At 39.5% G+C, this 21974-nt stretch overlaps 1 protein-coding gene across 1 annotated transcript in view; it reads right to left on the reverse strand.

Moving 5' to 3' along the window:
- The window catches only part of LOC136863681 (uncharacterized), a 61551-nt gene extending 44764 nt beyond the window's left edge, over positions 1–16787 (reverse strand). The window contains exon 1 of the mRNA XM_067140042.2: positions 16697–16787. Coding sequence (XP_066996143.2) covers positions 16697–16787 — 91 coding nt within the window. The remainder of the gene's footprint in view (positions 1–16696) is intronic.
- Positions 16788–21974: the final 5187 nt, after the last annotated feature.

Below are 21974 nucleotides of genomic sequence, written 5' to 3' on the forward strand. Positions count from 1 at the left end.
GGACTGTTATCATTGGAAGTAGCTCAGAAGCTGAACTCCAACCGCCCGCTCTATCCTCGGGCCGAACAATGCTACTTGGTCCTTGGTGACCATCGCCTTGGTTGTTCCTCTCAATATACGGAAGGATGGTATCTCAGGGAACCTTGGGGGTCCAGGGGACCCCATCCTGATATCGGCAGTGGCGGCCGCTCTTACCGTCACCCTTGGGCGCAACTGACCGGACTTCTAATACTTCGTAAACACCATCAATATTACCTTACTTGAAGAAACAATGAGAACTTATTCTGTATGAAGATATTTTTTTTGCTAGGGGCTTTACGTCGCACCGACACAGATAGGTCTTATGGCGACGAAGAAGATATCTTCAAACCTATGTATATATATTTCAAATTTCTGTGTTCCAAGATTCAATACTTCAAAACTGTTCAGACCGTGGTAAAACCTTAGGGGGTGGAGGTTTGTACCGGGTGTACACCTTCTCCGTCCTGTTAAACTGCCCGCCTACTATAAGGCCATCTGTGTCATGGAACTTGAACTAATTTAATGCAAGAAACTTGGTTTTTTAACCATTAGATGTCTCTACCATCGGCTTATGGGCTCCCTCTGGCGGGATTAAGGATAATTAATTTTTAAGGGAAAGTTAATTTTTTAACGTTGGATAACCTTAGTTTGTGAAGATTGTTTTTTCATGTATCAAAGTTGTCAACACTCTTACTGCTTCCTTCTTCTTTAGTTATTAACCAATCAGTAATTTTTGGAATATTTCCTCTAGCCAATTAAAATTGGAGGTGTGTACAGCCATCCATCCTATCTGTAAAGAGTTCTGGAAACTTACCCCTCGAAGCGCTATAAAAGCTGGGCGCTTTAAGGCCGTACTGTCATCTTCATCGCTCCGGTTGATCGTGTGCGGTGTGTATTAAGGAGGCAGGGGCCGTAGATCGGCGTTCGGAACGCCCAGAAAGCAAGGTAATGGCACAGTTTTCCTAATATGTGATAGCTCCGGCAGGTAGTTTGAGGGGAAGGTTTCAAACTTCTTTTATTTTATGCAAAGTCCTAATTTATCGTTTAAATGTAGATTTTCAGCACGTCTGAGAACTTTGTTCTAATCCCTGCTGGGAAATATGTAAACTAAGGGAACAAAGAGTGATCACCCTCTGTTGAGTGCCATTCAACTTGGTATAAAGTGACTAAAACTTCTAAACCTCTAAATTGTTAAGACACTTTGGGGATTTAATATTTCTCGTTTAGTCACCCCCTCTGTAGAATAGGCTTAGCCTCTGCAACTTCGGACCATAAGCCCACTTACGGTTTTAGGAGTTTTTCAAAAAGGAGTGCAAGTGTTTCGCATCCTAGCCTTTTGTTCATGACCGATCATATTAAACCTTTCCGTTTTACATTAAGGCCATTTAGAATGACACTCATTGCGCCTGTTTATTTGTAATGGTTTATAGACCAGTGTGTAACAAACTCTTGAGCAGAAGTGACTGCAAGTACATTATTTGAAGTTTGTCAAACATAACCTAGTAAGAAGCTTGTGCCTCTGAGAGGCTGGACTACAATGACTTTTGGAGTTCAGTCTCCTAGACTGTAAATTAGTGGAGCAAACATGTTCTTATAAACTTGTACCTGTGTAGAGCTATATTGCTCATCCCTTGTAGATTATCCAGTGGATAATTTCCTCTTGTTCTTGTACCTGATTTTTGGGCGTATAGTCCGCTGTTGTTATCAGAACTGACGAGAAAAGAGAGGAAAGAAATAAAATTTCAAAATTTAGTGCTTTAACTTATGCTCTGGTCATTCCCTTTGTCTGCCCATTCACCCCGGCACCTTCTTTCACCTCTGTGATCCACGATATTCTTGTAATAATAATAAATAATAATAATAATAATAATAATAATAATAATAATAATAATAATAATCTGACCGGGCCAGTTCGCCATGCGGTTAGGGGCGCGCAGCTGTGAGCTTGCATCCGGGAGATAGTGAGTTCGAACCCCACTATCGGTAGCCCTGAAAGTGGTTTTGAGTGGTTTCCCATTTTCACACCAGGCAAATGCTGGGGCTGTACCTTAATTAAGGACCGGCCGCTTCCTTCCCACTCCTAGCCCTTCCCTATCCCATCGTCGCCATAAGAACTATCTGTGTCGGTGCGACGTAAGGCAGCTTGTAAAAAAATTCTTCATACATACATACATACATACATACATACATACATACATACATACATACATACATACATACATACATACATAACGTATGCACAGTCGATAAATGCTCGAATTTAAATCGTATACTTGTCACATTCTCTTGGATTCCATCACAACTTTGTTTAGTGTTACAGTAAATTCTTACTATTTCGGACTATTGGAGACGAGACGTGGCCCGAATGAGTGAAAACCCGATTTACATAAACGTTTTCTGAAATAGTTCCCTAACGCTACTACAGTATAAGGGATAAAATATAGCAGTGGCTCCCAATTCCTTCAGAGTTGCGGATCATCTTCGTATTGTTAAGGCAAGGCACGGGCGCCTCACGTTTAAATTTTGTCTTCCGTCTTGAAGTTGCAGTTGAGAGGTACGTAGCAATATCGTGAACAATTAAATTAGCGACCTTTATTTGTGTTATTTGCATACGACGTACGGCATGTGCCGGAATCTAGATGTTTCGTGACAAATTGCACCTCCTTTTGTTTAGGGCAGTTCTTTTCACAGCTGGTGCAATATTTGCTATTTTTAGCTATGAATCAGGTTCAACTTCGAGGCCATGTCTTTGTTTATTTTTCAGGAGACAAAAAATGAAAATGTTTGTCACAAAATTATGTGCTGCAGAATGGAAAGGGGTGTTTTAAATCCTTTACATTTCCTTTCTTACACTCAGAATATATTTTCATCCAAAGCTGATCAAGTGTACATTCTTTGAAAAAAATTTAAATGAACCATTACAAGTATCACTAACAAGTTGTTTCTCATCAGACAAAGATTTTGATTGTACCACACTATACTCGAAAGGGCTTCTAATTCAACGAATTTTCAGAAACTAATGGATGAAAGGAATTTTTGAAGCCAGTCGCTAAATCATTAAGATGTTCAATGATGACATGTTAAACTTCTTGTGGTAATTCTCCATTTGTGGAGTGCAGAAATTACTTCAATACCGGGAAGATGTTGAGTCCATCGTAAATGTAAAGACGAATCAAATTTTGCCTATATGTTGCTTGCTGGGAAGAGTTAAACTAGAAAGTATCCTTCTCCCTCCTGAACCATTGCATTCGCTTCTTATAGGTTATCATCCAAACAGTAAAGGATTTATGAAACACATACGCCATTATAATAACGCATTTTAAATGATCTCATTTATGAGTACACAAGTAATCGAACGTGGCTTTATGCCGACATCCTTTAAGACAAGTATACAATTTGGCCGGCAGTCTGTATTCTTTTGACCTTAATGATCACAAATTCCTACAGATTTATTTCATTGCGGATCTTGAAACACAAGGCTCAACACTATTTAACATCACTCGACAAGCCTTTGATAATTCCTTGGTACATAATAATTACATTGTCTTTCAAAACTGCCATTGACAGTGTCCCATAAAACGCATCGGATTTAAATATTGTTATTCTCGCCGATAAGATGCCTGTCTTCGGGATATAGTGGGTTTGAACCCCACTGTCGGAAGCCTGAAGATGGTTTTCCGTGGTTTTCCATTTTCACACCAGGTTGTACCTTAATTAAGGCCACGGCCACTTCCTTCCCACCCCCAGCCCTTTCCTATCCTTTCGTCACCATGAGACCTATCTGTGTCGGTGTGACGTAAATCAACTTGAAAAAAATGTCTGTTGGTAAACATCACGACCGATATACTGCAATGCTACGAGTAAAGCAGCTGTCAAAATAGCTCGGCAACAGTTTGACACAAGGGAGACAGTATTGTGTAGTTGAGATAACAATCTTCAAAAAAAATTCCGAAAATTAACAGATCTTATAATAATTAGCAATAACCTTTTGTATTATGAAGAGGCGAAGACGGTTATTCGATCAGTATTTCTCAGTATGTCTCCATCACTGTGGAACCGCTACGTAAAACGGTGTCAGGCATGAATTATTACCGTTACCGAATAATAACAAGACTCATTATTTTAAATGCAGTACTTGGATTTGGAATGGTACTAAGCCAGTATTTGGTAGACCAGTATGCCAAAATAAAATCGGAACGTTTAGCCAACATCAAAATTAATAAGACAAAACTACGAGCGGAAAATTTCACCCGTTTGCAAGGTGCTTTGAGGGGAAATGAACATATTGGAAATATTGGCCAGTTAATCAAATTGTCATTATCATTTACAGGAGGGCCTAGTTATCTCCATAGAAGAAAACAAGATGCGCTGACTTAATGTCAGGGAATACGGCAAACCTGATTTGTTTATTACATTTACCTGTAATTCTAAATGGACTGAAGTTAAAGAAAATTTCCCCTAAAATACATCACCAAAAATGATACGACATAGAAGACAGAATATTTCATTTTTAAATTCAAAAATTAATGTTCTTAATTAATAAAGCGAAACTATTTGGCCCAACGCGCTGGCACGTGTATACTGTCGAATGGCAGAAACTTGGATTGCATCGCACCCATCTTCTACTATGGTTGCATAATAAGATTAGGCCAGACCAGACAAATAGTGTTATTTCACCAGTGTTACAAAATAAACAGACAGATCCAACATTTCATGATATTGTGTGCACGCGATTCATGGCCCATGTGGTGTTTTAATCGCTACTACACCTTGCATGCGTGAAGGAGTTTTCACTAAAATGTATACAAAACATTTCTAGAACTGCACATCTACTTGTGATGATGAGCATCCCAAATACAGCAGATTGCCATCTGTTGGCGGCGTAGAAACTGCAACTCTCAGAAACAACTGATGGATGGTATCCTAAAATGCGGTTCTCCTTAAAATATTTGAAGCGCGCATCAACGTTCAGTTATGTAGTTTCGTCAAATCTATTAAATGTGTCCATCAGTACATATTTAAAAGCTATGATCAGGTTATTTTCTTATTCAGTCTGCAAGTCAGTTTCATTAATATCAATCTAGAATATATATTTGCAGCTCGGAGGCATTGCAGAGTATTTTATCGTTCAGTGTATATGAACGAGCACCTAAAACCATTGACCTTGCGGTCCCTTTAGGAAAATAAGCAACTCATCTATTTCACTAAAAATAATGCTAGTGATATTCGTACCGAGCGAGTGGCTGCGTGGTTTGAGTCACGCAGTTTGACGCAAGTAATGTTATTTGTATGACTGAAAACTATTTTTCATGTATTATAGGCTAGGTTAGTATATAGGTTTAAAGTGTGTATATAGCTCATCTATTATAGGTTAGGTTGAATTTATTGGTTGTAAATAATCCTTAATATATTCAGTCATTCAGGATACTTCTGGTTATATGTGTATTACTGAAGCGATGTTAGGTTAAGTTTACATTACGCTTATCACTTGTAAATAACACCCCGTGTATCCCAAGTTGCTCAGGATGACCCCCAGTGTGTTTTTAATGTCAGTGAGCTCTGGAGTCTTCATGTACCAAGGACATGTACAATATTCTATATGTTTGTATATATATTTAGGTTATGTGTCATAGTGACGAACTTCTTTCAAGACAGTTCTGGAACTAGTAGTCGCCAAGATTTCGATGTTGCTACAGAATCTTTCGGGCATCTTGTAGTAATGCTATATTGTAAGAAAGCAAAATTATCTAGAATCCTAGCCAGTACATATATAAAAGAGTTGTAGACAGATGGGAAGTTAGTGTTGTTATCGTAATTAAGCTGTTTTTATACCGCGGTAGCTGATCGGCAGTGAGTTGTTATGGAGCTGTGTTGTTGATACTGCGTCCACAGATCAATCGTGGTTTAGTAGGAATGCTGTGTTGACAGTCAGTTGTAGATGTAGTGAGCTATCGTAGATAAGTCGTATAATATCGATACTGCTTCGCAAATCGATTAAAATTATTGTGTATATACAGTATTTCAAATGTTATTTTCAACGTTTTCTTCTAAGTATGTTACTTCTTGTCTATTTGTTTTCCATATTTAAGAACTGTGGAAGGAAGAACTTACGACAATTTCAATCGGCATGCAGAGTCAAGAGAATGCTAGAGGATGGTTCTCACTGGGAAGACACATTATCAGAAACTGCAATATGTTTAGTCGGCAAGCGTTGTTTGTTTCCCATCATGTTTGTTTCTTGCCAAGTTCCCAATGTATTGGATCTTTCGAATAAGTACCGAGAGTACACGTCAGAAGATATATTGAAACGAAAATGGAGACAATTAGCATTAGAAGAATATTAAAGTATGACCAAAACATGTTTGATAAAGGGCTGACTGAAGTGAACAGAATAGTAGAATCGCTTGCAAGCAAATCTATCACAGAACTTGTCATTCCTTTACCAGATAACAATAACTTACCGCTGAAGAGTAATGATCACTTCAGGGAGATATCAAATCATGATTTTCGGGTCCTGAAAACCATTGCTCAAGATAGCACCATCTGAACCCCGATGAGATAAAAGCTTATGACACCGTAATATCTAGCACAACAAAGAATGAAGGTAAGATATTTTTCCTATATGCCCCTGGAGGCACATGCAAAATATAATTGATAAATTTGTTTCTCACCAAAGTTAGGTCTGGTGGTAATCTGGTTCTTTGCGTCGCATTATATGGGATTTCAGCTACTCTTTTGGAAGGGGGAAGAACGGCACATGCAACATTTAGACCTCCTCTTAACAGCAATTATGCAAGCTTATGTATATTTCAAGGGAAAGTAGCACTGCCGATTTAAACCGAAATTGTTCAGTGTACAATGTCCAACAACACTTTGGTTGATTTTCGTCAAATCGTACCAGTTATTACGAGAGGAGCGAGAGGTGATGGAGTGAACCATTCTTTCAAAAGATATTATATTTGGCCGGAGATAACAAAATTGGCACTCAAAACGAACACGATAGTACTCTTATTTTCAGAAGATAATAGTCTGTTTGCTGATATTTTAATTAAAGTCGGAAATGGAAAATTATCGACGATTGAAAAAAAAATTACTCTGAATCACGATGTATATGTTTTAACCTAGTAAGCAACATTCAAGAATTGATTGATAGCGTGTATCCTGAAATCCACGACCTATCTAACAACACTTTTATTATTTAAAGAAAGAACAACATATCGTCGAAAAACGAACAGTGCCCAGGCTGAAGTTTGTTATTCTGTAGACATGGTAGTCGACAGTGAAGAAATAGCTCATTTTGCACCCTCTGACTTAATTATTGCCCCAAGTTTTCTTGTGAAAGCAGTTTGCCATGATAAGATAGCCCTACCTTTAAATACTTTTAATATTTAGGATAAAAATTGTTGGCATATCTCCAGATCCTTGTGTTCTATTTCATGTGTCATGCAGTTCAGAATTCAAACCTAATGCAGTATTTAACTCAGTGAGATCTTGACAGCCATTTCCCATGTAATTTTAAAAAAAGTCTATGAACTTTCGGGTGTTTTTTGATTAGGAAGTCATTTTGAGCTGTACTGAAAGTTTATTTCTGCTCAGTGAGCTGCACACGTCTCTAACTATGCTTAATATTAGGTCAGTATAATGTTTTGTCGGAGCCAGGTTCAACCACTTGCCATGTTAGGTTATCGAGAGGTTTTCCAGTATGTTATGCATGTAAGTAAAATAAGTGTTAGTTGTGAGTACGTTATTTACGTCCTTTTGTTGTTGGCAGAATGTATATGTCACATTACTAATCTGCTCGATTTTAGTTTATATTGAGTACCAGGACAGGTCGGTTACTTAATTGCATGAGTGGCAAGGTTCGGTCACATGATCATATGCGGTATCTGAACTAGGCTGATAACTATTCATGGTATAATAATAATAATAATAATAATAATAATAATAATAATAATAATAATAATAATAATAATAATAATTTCCCAAGTAGACAAACTCAAGTATCTAGGTGAAATTATTCAGCCAGCAGGGTTAAATCAGGAAGTTAACAAAGAAAGAACTACTAAACTGCAAAGGGATTACAAAATCACATGGAACAGATACAACAAAAGATATATATCAACAAATGCAAAATTACGATACTACAATACAGTCATCAAACCAGAGGCACTTTATGTATCTGAAACACTGATCATTGGCGGCAGGTCACAAATGGAAAGCATTGAGAAACAAGAGAGGAAAATTTTCAGAAAAATCCTAGGACCAAAGTTCATAATGGAATTTGGATGAAAAAGAAACCACATGAAATTTTTCAATTCACAGAAAAAATCACAGATACCATCAGAAAGAGACGACTAAAATTCTACGGACACCTACACAGAATGGATAACAACAGGCTGACAAAGGAAATTCTAAATCTAGCTCTAACCCTGAAAATCCGCAACAATTGGTTAGCAGAAATTCATGAAGATCTACAAGAAATGGGTATTGAGGACGAAACCATTCAAGATAGAATGAAATTTAGAAGGTTAGTAAACAAATATAAATTTGCGGAGAAACCAACAAGAAAAAATACAGGCTGGACAGAGACACGCAGAAAGGAACACAGTGACAAAATGAAGAGATATTGGGAAGAAAAGAAGAAGAAACATTGTGCAAAATAAGTTCAAACGCGCTCCACAGTTGGGCACAACGAATCAAGAAAATAATAATAATACCTGGCGAGTTGGCCGTGCGGTTAGGAGCGCGTAGCTGTGAGCTTGAATCCGGGAGATAGTGGGTTCGAATCCTACTGTCAGCAGCCCTGAAGATGTTTTTCCGTGGTTTCCCATCTTCACACCAGGCAAATGCCTGTACCTTAATTAAGGCCACGGCCGCTTCCTTCCAACTCCTAGGCCTTTCCTATCCCACCGTCGCCATAAGACCTATCTGTGTCGGTGCGATGTAAAGCAAAATAGCAATAATAATAATAATAATAATAATAATAATAATAATAATAGTGAACATTTAGTGATTATATGCTTCATTTGGAGAGGAATATGGTTGCCGTGCGCTTACCATTGCCCGTCTCAGGGATGTTACTATTGGTTAGTGTTAATAGTGTAATGTGTAATGTTGTAATTCATTTATGCTGAATTAATTAAGTGGTTCATTTTCAAATGGCGAAGCACAGCAGTGCAATTTCGACGGCCTAGTTCTAATAACAAGTGTGTGACAATGCTGATCCTATCCATTACTTTCCTTAAGACTAGCCACGCATCCTAGCCATGTATGAATATCCAGTCCATCAGAACAATTTTCGTTGTGCTCACTTTCCTATGCTAAAGTGCAAAGCAAACTGAACCTTGAATACATGATTCTGTAAGAGTACGTAAATACGTAATGCAGACATACGAGGGCTGTAAGTAAAGTAGTGGCAACGTAGTCCAGGCACTCGCAGGAGATCGGGTATGGGTAAATAGGATGTGGGAGCGGCCAGGTGGTGATGTTGTCGATGTGTAGCGTGCATTCGACGGGTTGGGAGTGTCGTTGCTGTGTGGCGTTGAAGCGAAGAGTGTCGATTTCACCACTCTATAGCAGGTTTTCAAACGTTGATCAGCGTTCGTGGATTAAAATCGAGTTGGGTCGTGGCAAAAATACATCAGAATGTTATCGAGGATTACGTAAAGCCTGTGGCGAGAATATATTACCGTATAGGGCGGTTGCGTTTCGTGCGAGTCTGATTGAGACTGCGGATATGCACCGCACAGGTCGGCCGTCCATTCATCAAGATCAGATTGACATCATGAGTGGCCTCGTTACCATAGGCCAACGATGGACTGTCCGGGAATTATCCGTAGAGGCTGGTGTCAGTCATGAAACCGTGTGGCACATACTGACGAAATGTCTTAACATGAGGACAATTTCATCCCGTTGTGTTCCATATCAACTCACCGACGTACAGAAATGGCATCGGTATGCACCGGCCGGCATCCACCTGGACAGATGCCGCAACGAAGGAGACGCATTTCTGCAGCGAACAGTCGCCATTGATAAGACATGGGCACGAGCCTGCGAGCCTGAATTAAAGCGCCAGTCGAATGAATGGCGTCACCCAGGTTCATTACGTCTAACCCAGTCAGGTGAAGCTTATGTTGATTGTGGCATACGTCTACGAGGGTATTATTCCTACGCATGATGTTCCTGAGGGACAAATCATCAACAGTGACTATCATTGCTGATTTTTGGAGCGACATCTGTGTCCGGCTATGCTGCGCAAACGTCCACGTGTATTGAGAGACGATCACCCTATCGTGTTGCATGACATCTCACGTCGTCATGTCGCAAACAATGTCAAGCTCTTATTGCAACGATGACATTGGGAGGTCTTGGAGCATCCTCCGTACTCACCAGACATGAGTCCTTGTAACTTCGACCTGTTTCCGAAGTTGAAGGAACCTCTCCGAGGCCGCCGATTTCCTGACGTGGCATCTGTACTCCGCGCAGTAAGGCTCTCCGTCGCTGGCATCAACAGAGGATGCCTTGCCAACGATCCCCTAAGGCTTCCCGACTTTTGGCTAAAGGCAAAAAACTTTGCGGGTGACTGCATTGAAGGATTGTAATGCAATTTCATTTGTTAATTCATTAAATATTGCGTTCTATCAATATTGTCGCTAGTTTATTTACATTCCAATAGGAATGTGAACACAACACAAATAGTTCTGGTGGACTGCATATCCATACGTGGCTGGGAGGCGTGACCTGTCTTAAGGAAATTAATGGATAGGAAGAGGATTGTCAGATACGTCGTATTAGGACTAGGCCGTCGAGATGCTTCTGTGCCATCTACAGTTATGAAATACACATGTATAATCCCAATATTTTAACAGCATCAAGTCAAGCTTGGAAGAGCTTAGAAATTTTTTCACCATGTTCTTTCCTTACGTTTAAATTTCATGAGTTAGAAAGTGCTATCATCATTTTTAAATCTTTGTTGTGTTTGAGTGGATCGTTATGCATGATGAAATTGAGGTTATTGTCCTGGGGAAGAAGATGACTTTGTGAATTTTTGAATAATTAGATACATTAATTAAGTTCACTTTAGGCCATAGCACTTTACCATATTAAAGGCTTAACAAAGCTGCCAGAACCAGAAAATACAACATCAAGCAGGAGGTAGAATTGTGTTACTAGATTAATGCAGTGTTGTAGTTTATTTGTTCAAATTATGTTTTGTTGTTGCTTTTATTAATGTTTCATATGAGAGGTTATGAGTTCAGCAACACCCATGACCAATGGTAACAGATTCTTTAAAATAACTTAGTATTATTAAACTTATTTGGTAGCTTATTTTATTTAATTTTTTTAATTTGCATCCATATTTTCACCGTAAAATAAACTTCATCAAACAGACTTTGAGATGTAAGTATACCCTGCTCAGCAAACTTCAACCAGCCGGTATTGTCAAGCGGGTGCATTTAATCTGCATAATTTCTAAATTCTCTACACCGAGCAAGTTAGCCATGCGGTTAGGGTCGTGCTACTGTGAGCTTGCATTAGTGGGTTCGAATCCCACCGTCGGCAGACCTGAGGATGGTTTTCCGTTGTTTCCCAGTTTCACGCCAGGCAAATGGTGGGGCTGTATCTTAATTAAGGCCACGCCGCTACCGCCGAAAACCTTTGATGTGTTAGTGCGACGTTAAACTACTATCAAAAGAAAAAAAAATCTTTACTTCCTTGCGGTATGCCACCAAACAAGCTAACTTTGAAAGTGGGGGTGCCCAATATATTGTTATGTAATCGCCAGCCGCAATTAGTAGCGAAAAACTTCGAAAAACTTCGAAAAACTGGTTGGCAGAAGCTACTATTTTAACTGTTTGTGGCACAAGAGAAACAGTTTTAATACCGAAAGTCCCAATGATACCTTCAGATCTGTCTTTTGATTTCAAACAAGTCCAATTCCCGGTAAGAGTCTGCTTTGACATGATAGTAAGCAAAGAACAGGGTCAGGCATTTCTCAGCGGAAAATGCTTTTCTCATGGACACCTTTAAATGGCCGTTCCACATGCTACATGAAAATGAAATCTTTTCGTGTTGACTACTTGAGGGAAAACGACTAACGTTTTCTACAAGAAAATATCTGAATATCTGAAAATGTCTGAAAATGTCTGAAATACTAAACAAAGAAACTAATGTTATCACAATACAGTAAGATTTAACAAGTTAAAGTTATGATAATCAAAGGTAAAATGGGCTACATTTAGAATGGTACTTGCTGCTGTCATCTGAATCTACAGTACATCGCTATGGCCCACAGCAGCCAAAGAGGTGTCATGCCTGATGTCGCAGCCATGGTAGTGTTGTTATCACCAACATCTGTTGATAATGGCTTAAAGAGGAAACTTATTGTCAGTTGAGACTCCTTTCTGCACTGTTCTTCTTTATTACTTCTATCACTCTCTTTTAGTGTAAGGTAAAACTTTTGGTAATCCAGATAAATGTCAATAAAATGAATAGGAAGGTGCAAAATTTCCCTTAAATTTGGCAGTTTAAAATTTGCTTTATTATTATCATCACAGTTATCATTGATTTCCTCCTTCCACCTTCGTGCGAACACGAAGCCCGGTAGAGTATTGTGGTGTTTTGTTGCTTGATGAAATGTAGTCCGAATTATCGTGAATTCCGTATTAGTGAAATCCGATATTGTGATTGTTCACTGTATTTTCTCTCTTTATTTTTTCATTAAGTTCTTCGAAATTGTGGAATTTAGGGATTCAAGACCATTGATACATTTTCGTTGAATCCGCTAGTCATTATTTATGAAAGAAAAGGCACCATGTTAGTAATTACGACTTTTCAGTTTCATTTGTGCAAATGAAATAGGCCTAATGTCTGTTTGGTTGTATATTATTGGTGTTACCACATTTAGGATTTATTCACTGCATTTTTGGATCGTGTGTGGGATATTTGTACAACTGCGGTGTCCGTATCGATGCTTTTAATTTGCAATTAATATGAGAAAGAGGCATGAGAAAGAGGCATGAAATAAAGTGTCATTATCAGTTTGTTCTTTGATGCAATGTGAAAATGCCTGGATAAAGACCACAGGCGGCGATGAAGTCCATTGTTGTGGTTAAATCAAACCATTCAATTTCATCTTTCGGATGTGAAAACAAATCAAAAGCAATGAGAAGTTACTGCAGGAAAGGGACACCAAGTACATGATTTCAAGTCCTTAGTGCGGCATACTTTATTGTCCTATGTGAAGAGGAAAAAATGAAATGGCGTAGGGCTTTTAGTGCCGGGAGTGTCCGAGGACAAGTTCGGCTCACCAGATGCAGGTCTTTTGATTTGACTCCCGTAGGCGAACTGTGCGTCATGATGAAGATGATATGATGATGAAGACGACACATACACCGAGCCCCCGTGTCAGCGAAATTAACCAATTAAGGTTAAAATTCCCGACCCTGCCGGGAATCGAACCCGGGACCCCTGTGGCCAAAGGCCAGCGAGCTAACCATTTAGCCATGGAGCCGGACTGTAAAGAGGAGATGTGCTGATAGAAATGATTTTACACATCTGTATCTTTAGTATGTCATCTTTTATTAAGAATTATGGAGGGCACGAAACGTTATATACCAGCAATATTAGAATATATCGCGTTTGTTCTCATGAGCAGTGCTTATAATGAACAAGAAAACATACGAAGTTACAGTCTCGTGCTACTTTAAATGTTGTGATCACAAGCTACTCGTTCAATGGCGTACTCCACAACCAAACCACAGTAATGTAACGTTTTATATAGAATGTTTACTTTTATTGACGAATATTCAAACCTCCATTGGTTCAGTGGGAACCAAACGTCGATGTCACGGAGTTATCATTACTTTATATTCGATAAAATCAGCACAATCAAAATGCTCTTATATTCGTGTGTAATAAATAGAATACTTTGGTTGGGAAAATATTTCTTATATTCAGCAGGTTCTCCCCTGGCCGAGGTCAGTGTTTTTCCTGAGGTTGTCTGAATGCAATAATTTCGTGCGTTTGGTTTCCGAAACGTTAAAATATTCTTGTGGTTCAAAAATCCGACACTTCAGGGTCTCTTGAAATCTAAGCCAATTTCAAGATAACATTGAATAAATTAACACAGAGCAAGCTGGCTGGGCCGCGTAACTGTAAGCTTGCATTCAGGAGGTGTTGGGTTCAAACCTCACTATCGTTAGCCCTGAATATGGTTTTCCGTGGTTTCCTCATTTGCACACCTGAACAATTCTGGGGATGTACCTTAATTAAGAAAATGAGCACCTTCCTATCCCATTGCCGTCAAAAGCCTATCTGAGTGAGTACGATATTAAACCACTAGAACCCGACGAGTTGGCCGAGCGGTTAGGGGCGCGCGGCTGTGAGCTTGCATCCGGGAGATAGTGGGTTCGAACTCCACTGTCGGCAGGCTTGAAGATGGTTTTCCGTGGTTTCCCATTTTCACACGTGGCTGTACCTTAATTAAGGCCACGGCCGCTTCCTTTCCTATCCCATAGTCGCAATAAGACCTATCTGTGTCTGTGCGACTTAAAGGAAATTCTAAAAGAAAACACTAGCAATAATAATAATAATAATAATAATAATAATAAATATTTTTGGTGGTTCTTACATGAAGCGAATCTTTAGGTGCCAAGAGGGCTGGACTATAATATAACATACACTAACACCAAGGGCCTTAACCTTACAAGCGTCCGCTGCTCAGCCCAAAGGCCGGCAGATTACGAGGTGTCGTGTGGTCAGCACGGCGAATCCTCTCGGCCGTTAATCTTGGTTTTCTAGACCGGGACCGCTATCTCACCGTCAGATAACTCCTCAATTCTAATTACGTAAGCTGAGTGGACCTCGAACCAGCCCTCAGATCCAAGTAAAATCTCTGACCTGGCCGGGAAACTAGCCCGGGTCCTCCGGGTAAGAGGCAGGCACGCTACCCCTACACCACGGGGCCGGCAATATAACATGCAGCATACGTTAAATACAATGAATTATCTCACTTTGAAACTATTGGTGCATATTTCTTAAATTATCTGCTGACATAAGGCTGCCAGCATTTCTAGAGGGGTTTTAAAATGCCTGAGAAGGCCACTTTCCTCATTCTATCAGCAGCCTATTGCCAAAGATACAAGTTTTCAGGGTTTATTTACCCCATTCACCATATTTGATAAGTCATTCACTTTCTGTTCCAACACCACGTCAAGAGTCAAGAAATAATGAATCGCCAATCAGACACGCAACGTGTTAGTTAGTTCCGCTCTATCACCTTTCGAAACATCACAGAACTCAGTTTCAAAGATCTGAAAGAATGGAAGGAGATAACATGTTCCAACCTTTAACAAACAAAACAGAATAAGTTAGATGTAACCATGACACAGATATTAATACAATCTCGCGAGTTCTGTCCCAGTAACAAAGCTATTCCTCCTTTCGATTTTATGCGATTATCGCCGTCGTAAATATACTGTAGGTTTCACAGCCTGTTTCAGATTGCTCTTCAGTTGAATCCGGTTGGACTCCCATGCCATGGAAAAATACACTTAGACCATATATTGGTGACATACACGCCCAGATGAAAGTTTAATATGATATCACTTATCATTTATCCTTTACAAGCAGAAAAAGCAATACTGTAAGTTTCATTCACAATGGTAATCAAAACATTGTACTGGTGTGCAATTTCTCTTTAAAAATAAGAAATCACGTTTCTGTGGTTCAGCTCTTGAACGTATGGCTTACGTTCACAAGAGTTACGTAATTAATTTCGTGTGGCTATTTCTAGCCGGGTGCAGCCCTTGTAAGGCAGACCCGCCGATGAGGGTGGGCGGCATCTGCCATGTGTAGGAAACTGCGTGTCATTGTGGTGGAGGATAGTGTTATATGTGGTGTGTGAGTTGCAGGGATGTTGAGGACAGCACAAACACCCAGCCCCCGGGCCATTGGAATTAACCAATTTAGGTTAAAATCCCCGACCCAGCCGGGAATCGAACCCGGGACCCTCTGAACCGAAGGCCAATACGCTGACCATTCAGCCAACGAGTCGGACAAGAGTTACGTGAAACATCAGTTTTGTTTCGCGGCGGGAGACATTTTGTTTAAAAGTAAAAATAAATAAATAAATACAAACTCAGATCAAAGGAAGCTTCGTTTAACTATTGGATCCCTTCGTAATATACTCGGATACTGGAGAGAGCAGAGATAAAATGGCCTACCCGATAAGACATTGACACGTTTTGAGGTTCATATCTCTGTCCTACAGCCCCCATTTTACTTTGATATCTCTATCCCTATATAAAACTACCAAGACCTGAATGAATTATATATTTTATTCATAACGATTAACAAAGCATTGCAATGGTGTGTAACGTAAGGTAATTTCATGCATTAATCTACAAGACAGTCAGTTGAATTTCTATGCATTACACCGAACTGAAGAATGGTGAGGATACTTATAGACTTTTCCCATCTTTCTTACGAATTTATTGTATTTCCAGACTGAATCGTAGTCAAACTGTGCACAACTTGAAGGAAAATAACAATACTTTTTCTCATTTGTAGACAAGTTTATCAATGTATTGTTGGACTTCTAATACAGTCACGTTCGTTCCTTCATGACAATCTTTCAGCAACAGAAGTGGAAACAAAAACATAATGATCTTACCAGGAAAGAATTCATTGGCATCAAAATTTCGTGGAACTTCCCGAGCTGCGGTCTTCTGTCTCTTGTTGATAGCCTGTCCGTACATCGCCATGGTGCTGCGGTGACTGTTTCACTCTTCTTCAACTAAGACATCGGAGACCCTGCACGAGGGAAACTCTACCCCTTTGCCACGCTCCGCGAGCCGTACCCAGCACAAAGATGTGCTCGAGTGTCCTCGACAAGGATACATTTCATGTTGTTAAACAATACGCGAGGATATAATATTAACGGTTAAGTTCTCCTTTGGCTTACGTTACTACGTCTTCAAACTTCCTGCAACGGCATCCGTTTCGCTAGCCATCTTTTCTCATTCTTAAATATTAAGCAAGATTTTGTCCAACAAATTCAGCACGAAGCTTCATGCCAAATAGCTTGAAAAGGACCGGGGCTATATCCGCTATTCCTCGGATGAGAAACTCGTCACGTATCTTTCATGGTGATAATAATAATAATAATAATAATAATAATAATAATAATAATAATAATAATAATAATAATAATAATAATAATAATATGAAGGTACGAAGAATGATTGCTAGTACCAAGATGTGGGAAGAATGGCAAGAGGATGCTCAAAATGAAGAGATAAGTTTTAAGTTAGAAATTAATTTAGTGGATGTAGCTGTGTGTATAAACCGACTTCGATGGTGGGGTCATGTGAAAGGATGGAGAACATGAGATATATAGGAGATTAATGAACTCGAACATGGAGGAACACAAGGAGACCGAGACGATGATGAATAAAGTTGATTCTCAATCATTGAAAGATAAGAGATGTAGAAATGAACGAGGCTACAGAAATAGCTGCAAGTAGGAAATTGTGGAGTCGCATAGTTCATCCACACAGGTTTTCAGACTGAATGCTGAAAGGCTTAACAATCTATAAAAGAGATATGTGTATGTATGTATGTATGTATGCATGTATGTATGTATGTATGTATGTATGTATGTATGATGAGCTTTCAGTGTGTAGGCCAATTGGATCCTCGACAGTTTCGTCATCAGGTGTGAGTGAAGAGGTATAGGCTAGTAGGGAAATGAGGATTGAAATATAGTTTTCCACTGGTTTCTTCATTAAGTCAGAAGATGCTGTATACGAATTCCATCCGATCCAATGGACTCTATAATCCACACTTTCGTACCTTTATCGCTGAAACTGGTTGTATAAGAGATGATGGTATTAGTATAGCTCATACTTCACTTTCGTATTGTTGGGGCAAGATTGAGATAGACACAGGTTAATGAAAGTAACAAACTACTACACGAGAAGACATAGAGTACTGTAAACACTGCATCTCACCGCAGATGGACCTTGGTTTAATAATAATAATAATAATAATAATAATAATAATAATAATAATAATAATAATAATAATAATAATAATAATAATAAAGATCTCAGGTAGTACACTTGGCGTTTGGCCAACAAATTCAATGAAAACTCAGGCTGAATTGCTTAAGAAGATCTGGCTTGCTCTGCCATCTGGTAAAGTAATATGGAACGTCGAAATTGACGCGCAGGTAGTCTAGATGGCGTCAAATTAAAATGACTGCTGGCGGTAGCTGAGGCCACTTGATTATTATTATTATTATTATTATTATTATTATTATTATTATTATTATTATTATTATTATTAGAGCCTCCCTGGCTCAGGCGGCAGCACGCCGGCCTCTCACCGCTGGATACCGTGGTTCAAATCACGGTCACTCCATGTGAGATTTGTGCTGGACAAAGTGGAGGCGGGACAGGTTTTTCTCCGGGTACTCCGGTTTTCCGTATCATATTTCATTCCAGCAACACGTTCCAAAATCATTTCATTTCATCTTTCATTCATTAATCATTGCCCCAGAGGAGTGCGACAGGCTTCGGCAGCCGGCAAAATTCCTATCCTCGCCGCTAGATGGGGGCTTCATTCATTCCATTCCTGATTTTAGGAGAACCAAAGGTGCCGGAATTTCGCCCCGTAGGAGTTCTTTTTTTTACAATTGTTTTACGTCGCACCGACACAGATAGGTTTTATGGCGACGATGGGATAGGAAAGATCTAGGAGTGGGAAGGAAGCGAACGTGGCCTTAATTAAGGTACAGCCCCAGCATTTGCCTGGTGTGAAAATGGGGAAACCACGGAAATCCATCTTCAGGGCTGCCTACAGTAGAGTTCGAACCCACCATCTCCCGGATGCAAGCTCACAGCTGCGCGGACCTAACCGCACGGCCAACTTGCCCGGTGTAGGAGTTCTTTAACGTGCCAGTAAATCTGGAGATACGAGGCTGACGTACTTGAGTACTTTCAAATACCACCGGACTGGGCCAGGATCGAACCTGCCAAGCTGGGTTCAGAAGACCAGCGCTCTACTGTCCGAGCTACTCAACCCGGCACTTTATTATTATTATTATTATTATTATTATTATTATTATTGAAGCCTCCGTGGCTCAGGCGGCAGCGCTTCGGCCCCTCACCGTTGGGTTCGGTGGTTAAAATCCCGGTCACTCCATGTGAGGTTTGTGCTGGACAAAGCGGAGGCGGGGCAGGTTTTTCTGCGGGTACTCCGGTTTTCCCTGTCATCTTTCATTCCAGCAACACTCTTCCAAAATAATTTCATTTCATCTTTCATTCATTAATCATTGCTCCAGAGGAGTGCGACAGGCTTCGGCAGCCAGCGCAATTCATATCCTATTCAGGATCCCTGACCCGGTCACTGACTGGAAAACAGGTTGTAGGTTTTTATTATTATTATTATTATTATTATTATTATTATTATTATTATTATTATTATTATTAGAGCCTCCCTGGCTCAGGCGGCAGCACGCCGGCCTCTCACCGCTGGATACCGTGGTTCAAATCACAGTCACTCCATGTGAGATTTGTGCTGGACAAAGTGGAGGCGGGACAGGTTTTCCTCCGGGCACTCCGGTTTTCCCTATCATATTTCATTCTAGCAACACTCTCCAATATCATTTCATTTCATCTTTCATTCATTAATCATTGCCCCAGAGGAGTGCGACAGGCTTCGGCAGCCAGCGCAATTCATATCCTATTCAGTCCATCCCTGACCCGGTCACTGACTGGAAAACAGGTTGTAGGTTTTCATTTATTATTATTATTATTATTATTATTATTATTATTATTATTATTATTATTATTATTATTATTATTATTATTATTATTAATTATTATTATTATTATTATTATTATTATTATTATTATTATTATTATTATTATTATTATTATTATTATTATTATTATTATTCCATCGTAGCAATTTTCTCTGGGTGAAATGGCCGTAAATAATGTTCCTTGCTAATGTAATGCATCATTTTAATTTCACTTCGTCTAATGGCCAGTATTGGAATATAGTGCGAAGAGTGGCGGAGCAAAGTGCCAAAATATGTCAAATGTAGCTTTTTCTTCCGAAGTCTACTTTCGTGCTAACTGCAGTGCTGTTTTTAATGATGTGCATCCAGACGCAATCTTCTTCTACTCTTAAAACGCATCGCCAAAATAATGACAATGGCACTATGTCCACGATCACCTTGCATCTTTAAATGATCTATACCCTATGCCACGCACGCCATAGTTGCAACTCGCAGTTATAGATGGCTGCGTGTGTTGAATGCTTTGCAGTTTAGTACACGGTAGTGAATATTTGTTTTTCGTTAGATATTAACGTGAGTGAGAGAATTCTCCAAAGTAGTGAAAAACTTGTTAAGTAACGTACAATAGTGTAAAGTGAAGCTAGAAGCAATGGAAATACGACCCTAACTGTAAAACAAAACGTGATACCTAGGATACTTTAACTAATTTATATGTATCTGGTGGCTAACGACATTTCTCATCTCAGGACACAATTTTTGTGATTCAAAACGTGACTCTGATCTCGTACACAAATCTGAAGAACACTGTAAACTACACATTGTAGAAGGCGTCAAGAAGGCTCATACAATTGTTAGACCTTCACCGCCATATGAGGTGTATTTTGTGGTTTCGATAGCACCTCATCGAAATACATTGACACCTCAAATTTGATATTAGTTTCATGTGTGGGTTTTTTACAAGACAACATGTAATGAACTAGAACCTTGGGAAAAAAACGTACAGTGTTTAAACCAGGGGTCATCATCCATCTCGTGAAGAGAACAGAATTTTAACTTCACCGGACTTTATACCTCCAATATACATTTAAAAGAGCTGATAACAGCGCTATGATCAGATTTTTTAGTGAAGAAAATAGGAAGTTCAAAACATTCTAAATGCTCAACTTTAACTGAGTAGATTTATATCGATTATTATGTTACACCAACAATTTAGAGTTTCCCTTCAAAGGCCTGAACTAACGTGTGTTTGGAAGCTTCAACTGATATCTTTATTTTTCATATTCTCTCTTTTGTTTGTTTACACTGATGAGTTCTATGACAGTAAACAGTTTGTACATAAAATTTTCTTCGACCATTTACTGGAAGGAAAGGTCAATTTTATTTTCCCTCAAAATACTCCTTGTCCCACTCATACTACCAGTGTGTACAGGCTACTTAAAGTGAAACTTCAGCACTACGGAGTATCATTGTGTATCAAATCAAAGCAAAGCAAAGCAAGGCAGAGCAAAGCCACCTCCTTAAGAGCCATGAAAGCCCTTGGAGGAGTGGAATGTAAAGCTTCCACTATTCGTAACCTCGGCACTTAGTGGGATAGAGTGGTTAGCTCTATGCCCGGCCACATTTGCCCCCAGGAATTAACCTGGTACTCAAGTTTGGTATAGGCTGAGTGAACCTCAGGGCCATGTGCCACTCCAGAAGTGGAAATCTTGGGTTGTTTTCCTTCTTGCTAGTGGTTTAACGTCGCTCTAACACATCGAGTATTCGGCGACGAAAGGAATGGGAAGGAAGTGGTCATAGCCTTAATTAAAGTAAGCTGCAGCCCCAGCATTTGCCTGGTGTGAAAATGGGAAAGCACGGAAACCCATCTTTGGGGCTGCCAACGGCGGGATTCTAATCCAACATTTCCCGAATTGTCGTTTTTCTACATTTTTGGACTTACTGTTAGGGAATCGAACCCACGTACTTCCGAGCGAACTAAGGACACCCTTACCGCCTCGGTTACGTAGCTCTTGTCCTTGTGTAGACAGTTCTGAAATTTCCTGCTCGTGCAATATTAAAATATTAAATATGGCACATTGGAAAGGAATAAATAAAGTTTGAACACTGATATCTGTTTACGTTCGTTAATTTGTATTTCCAGGAG

This window comes from Anabrus simplex, chromosome 2, assembly GCF_040414725.1.
Source record: "Anabrus simplex isolate iqAnaSimp1 chromosome 2, ASM4041472v1, whole genome shotgun sequence".
Classification (NCBI taxonomy): domain Eukaryota; kingdom Metazoa; phylum Arthropoda; class Insecta; order Orthoptera; family Tettigoniidae; genus Anabrus; species Anabrus simplex.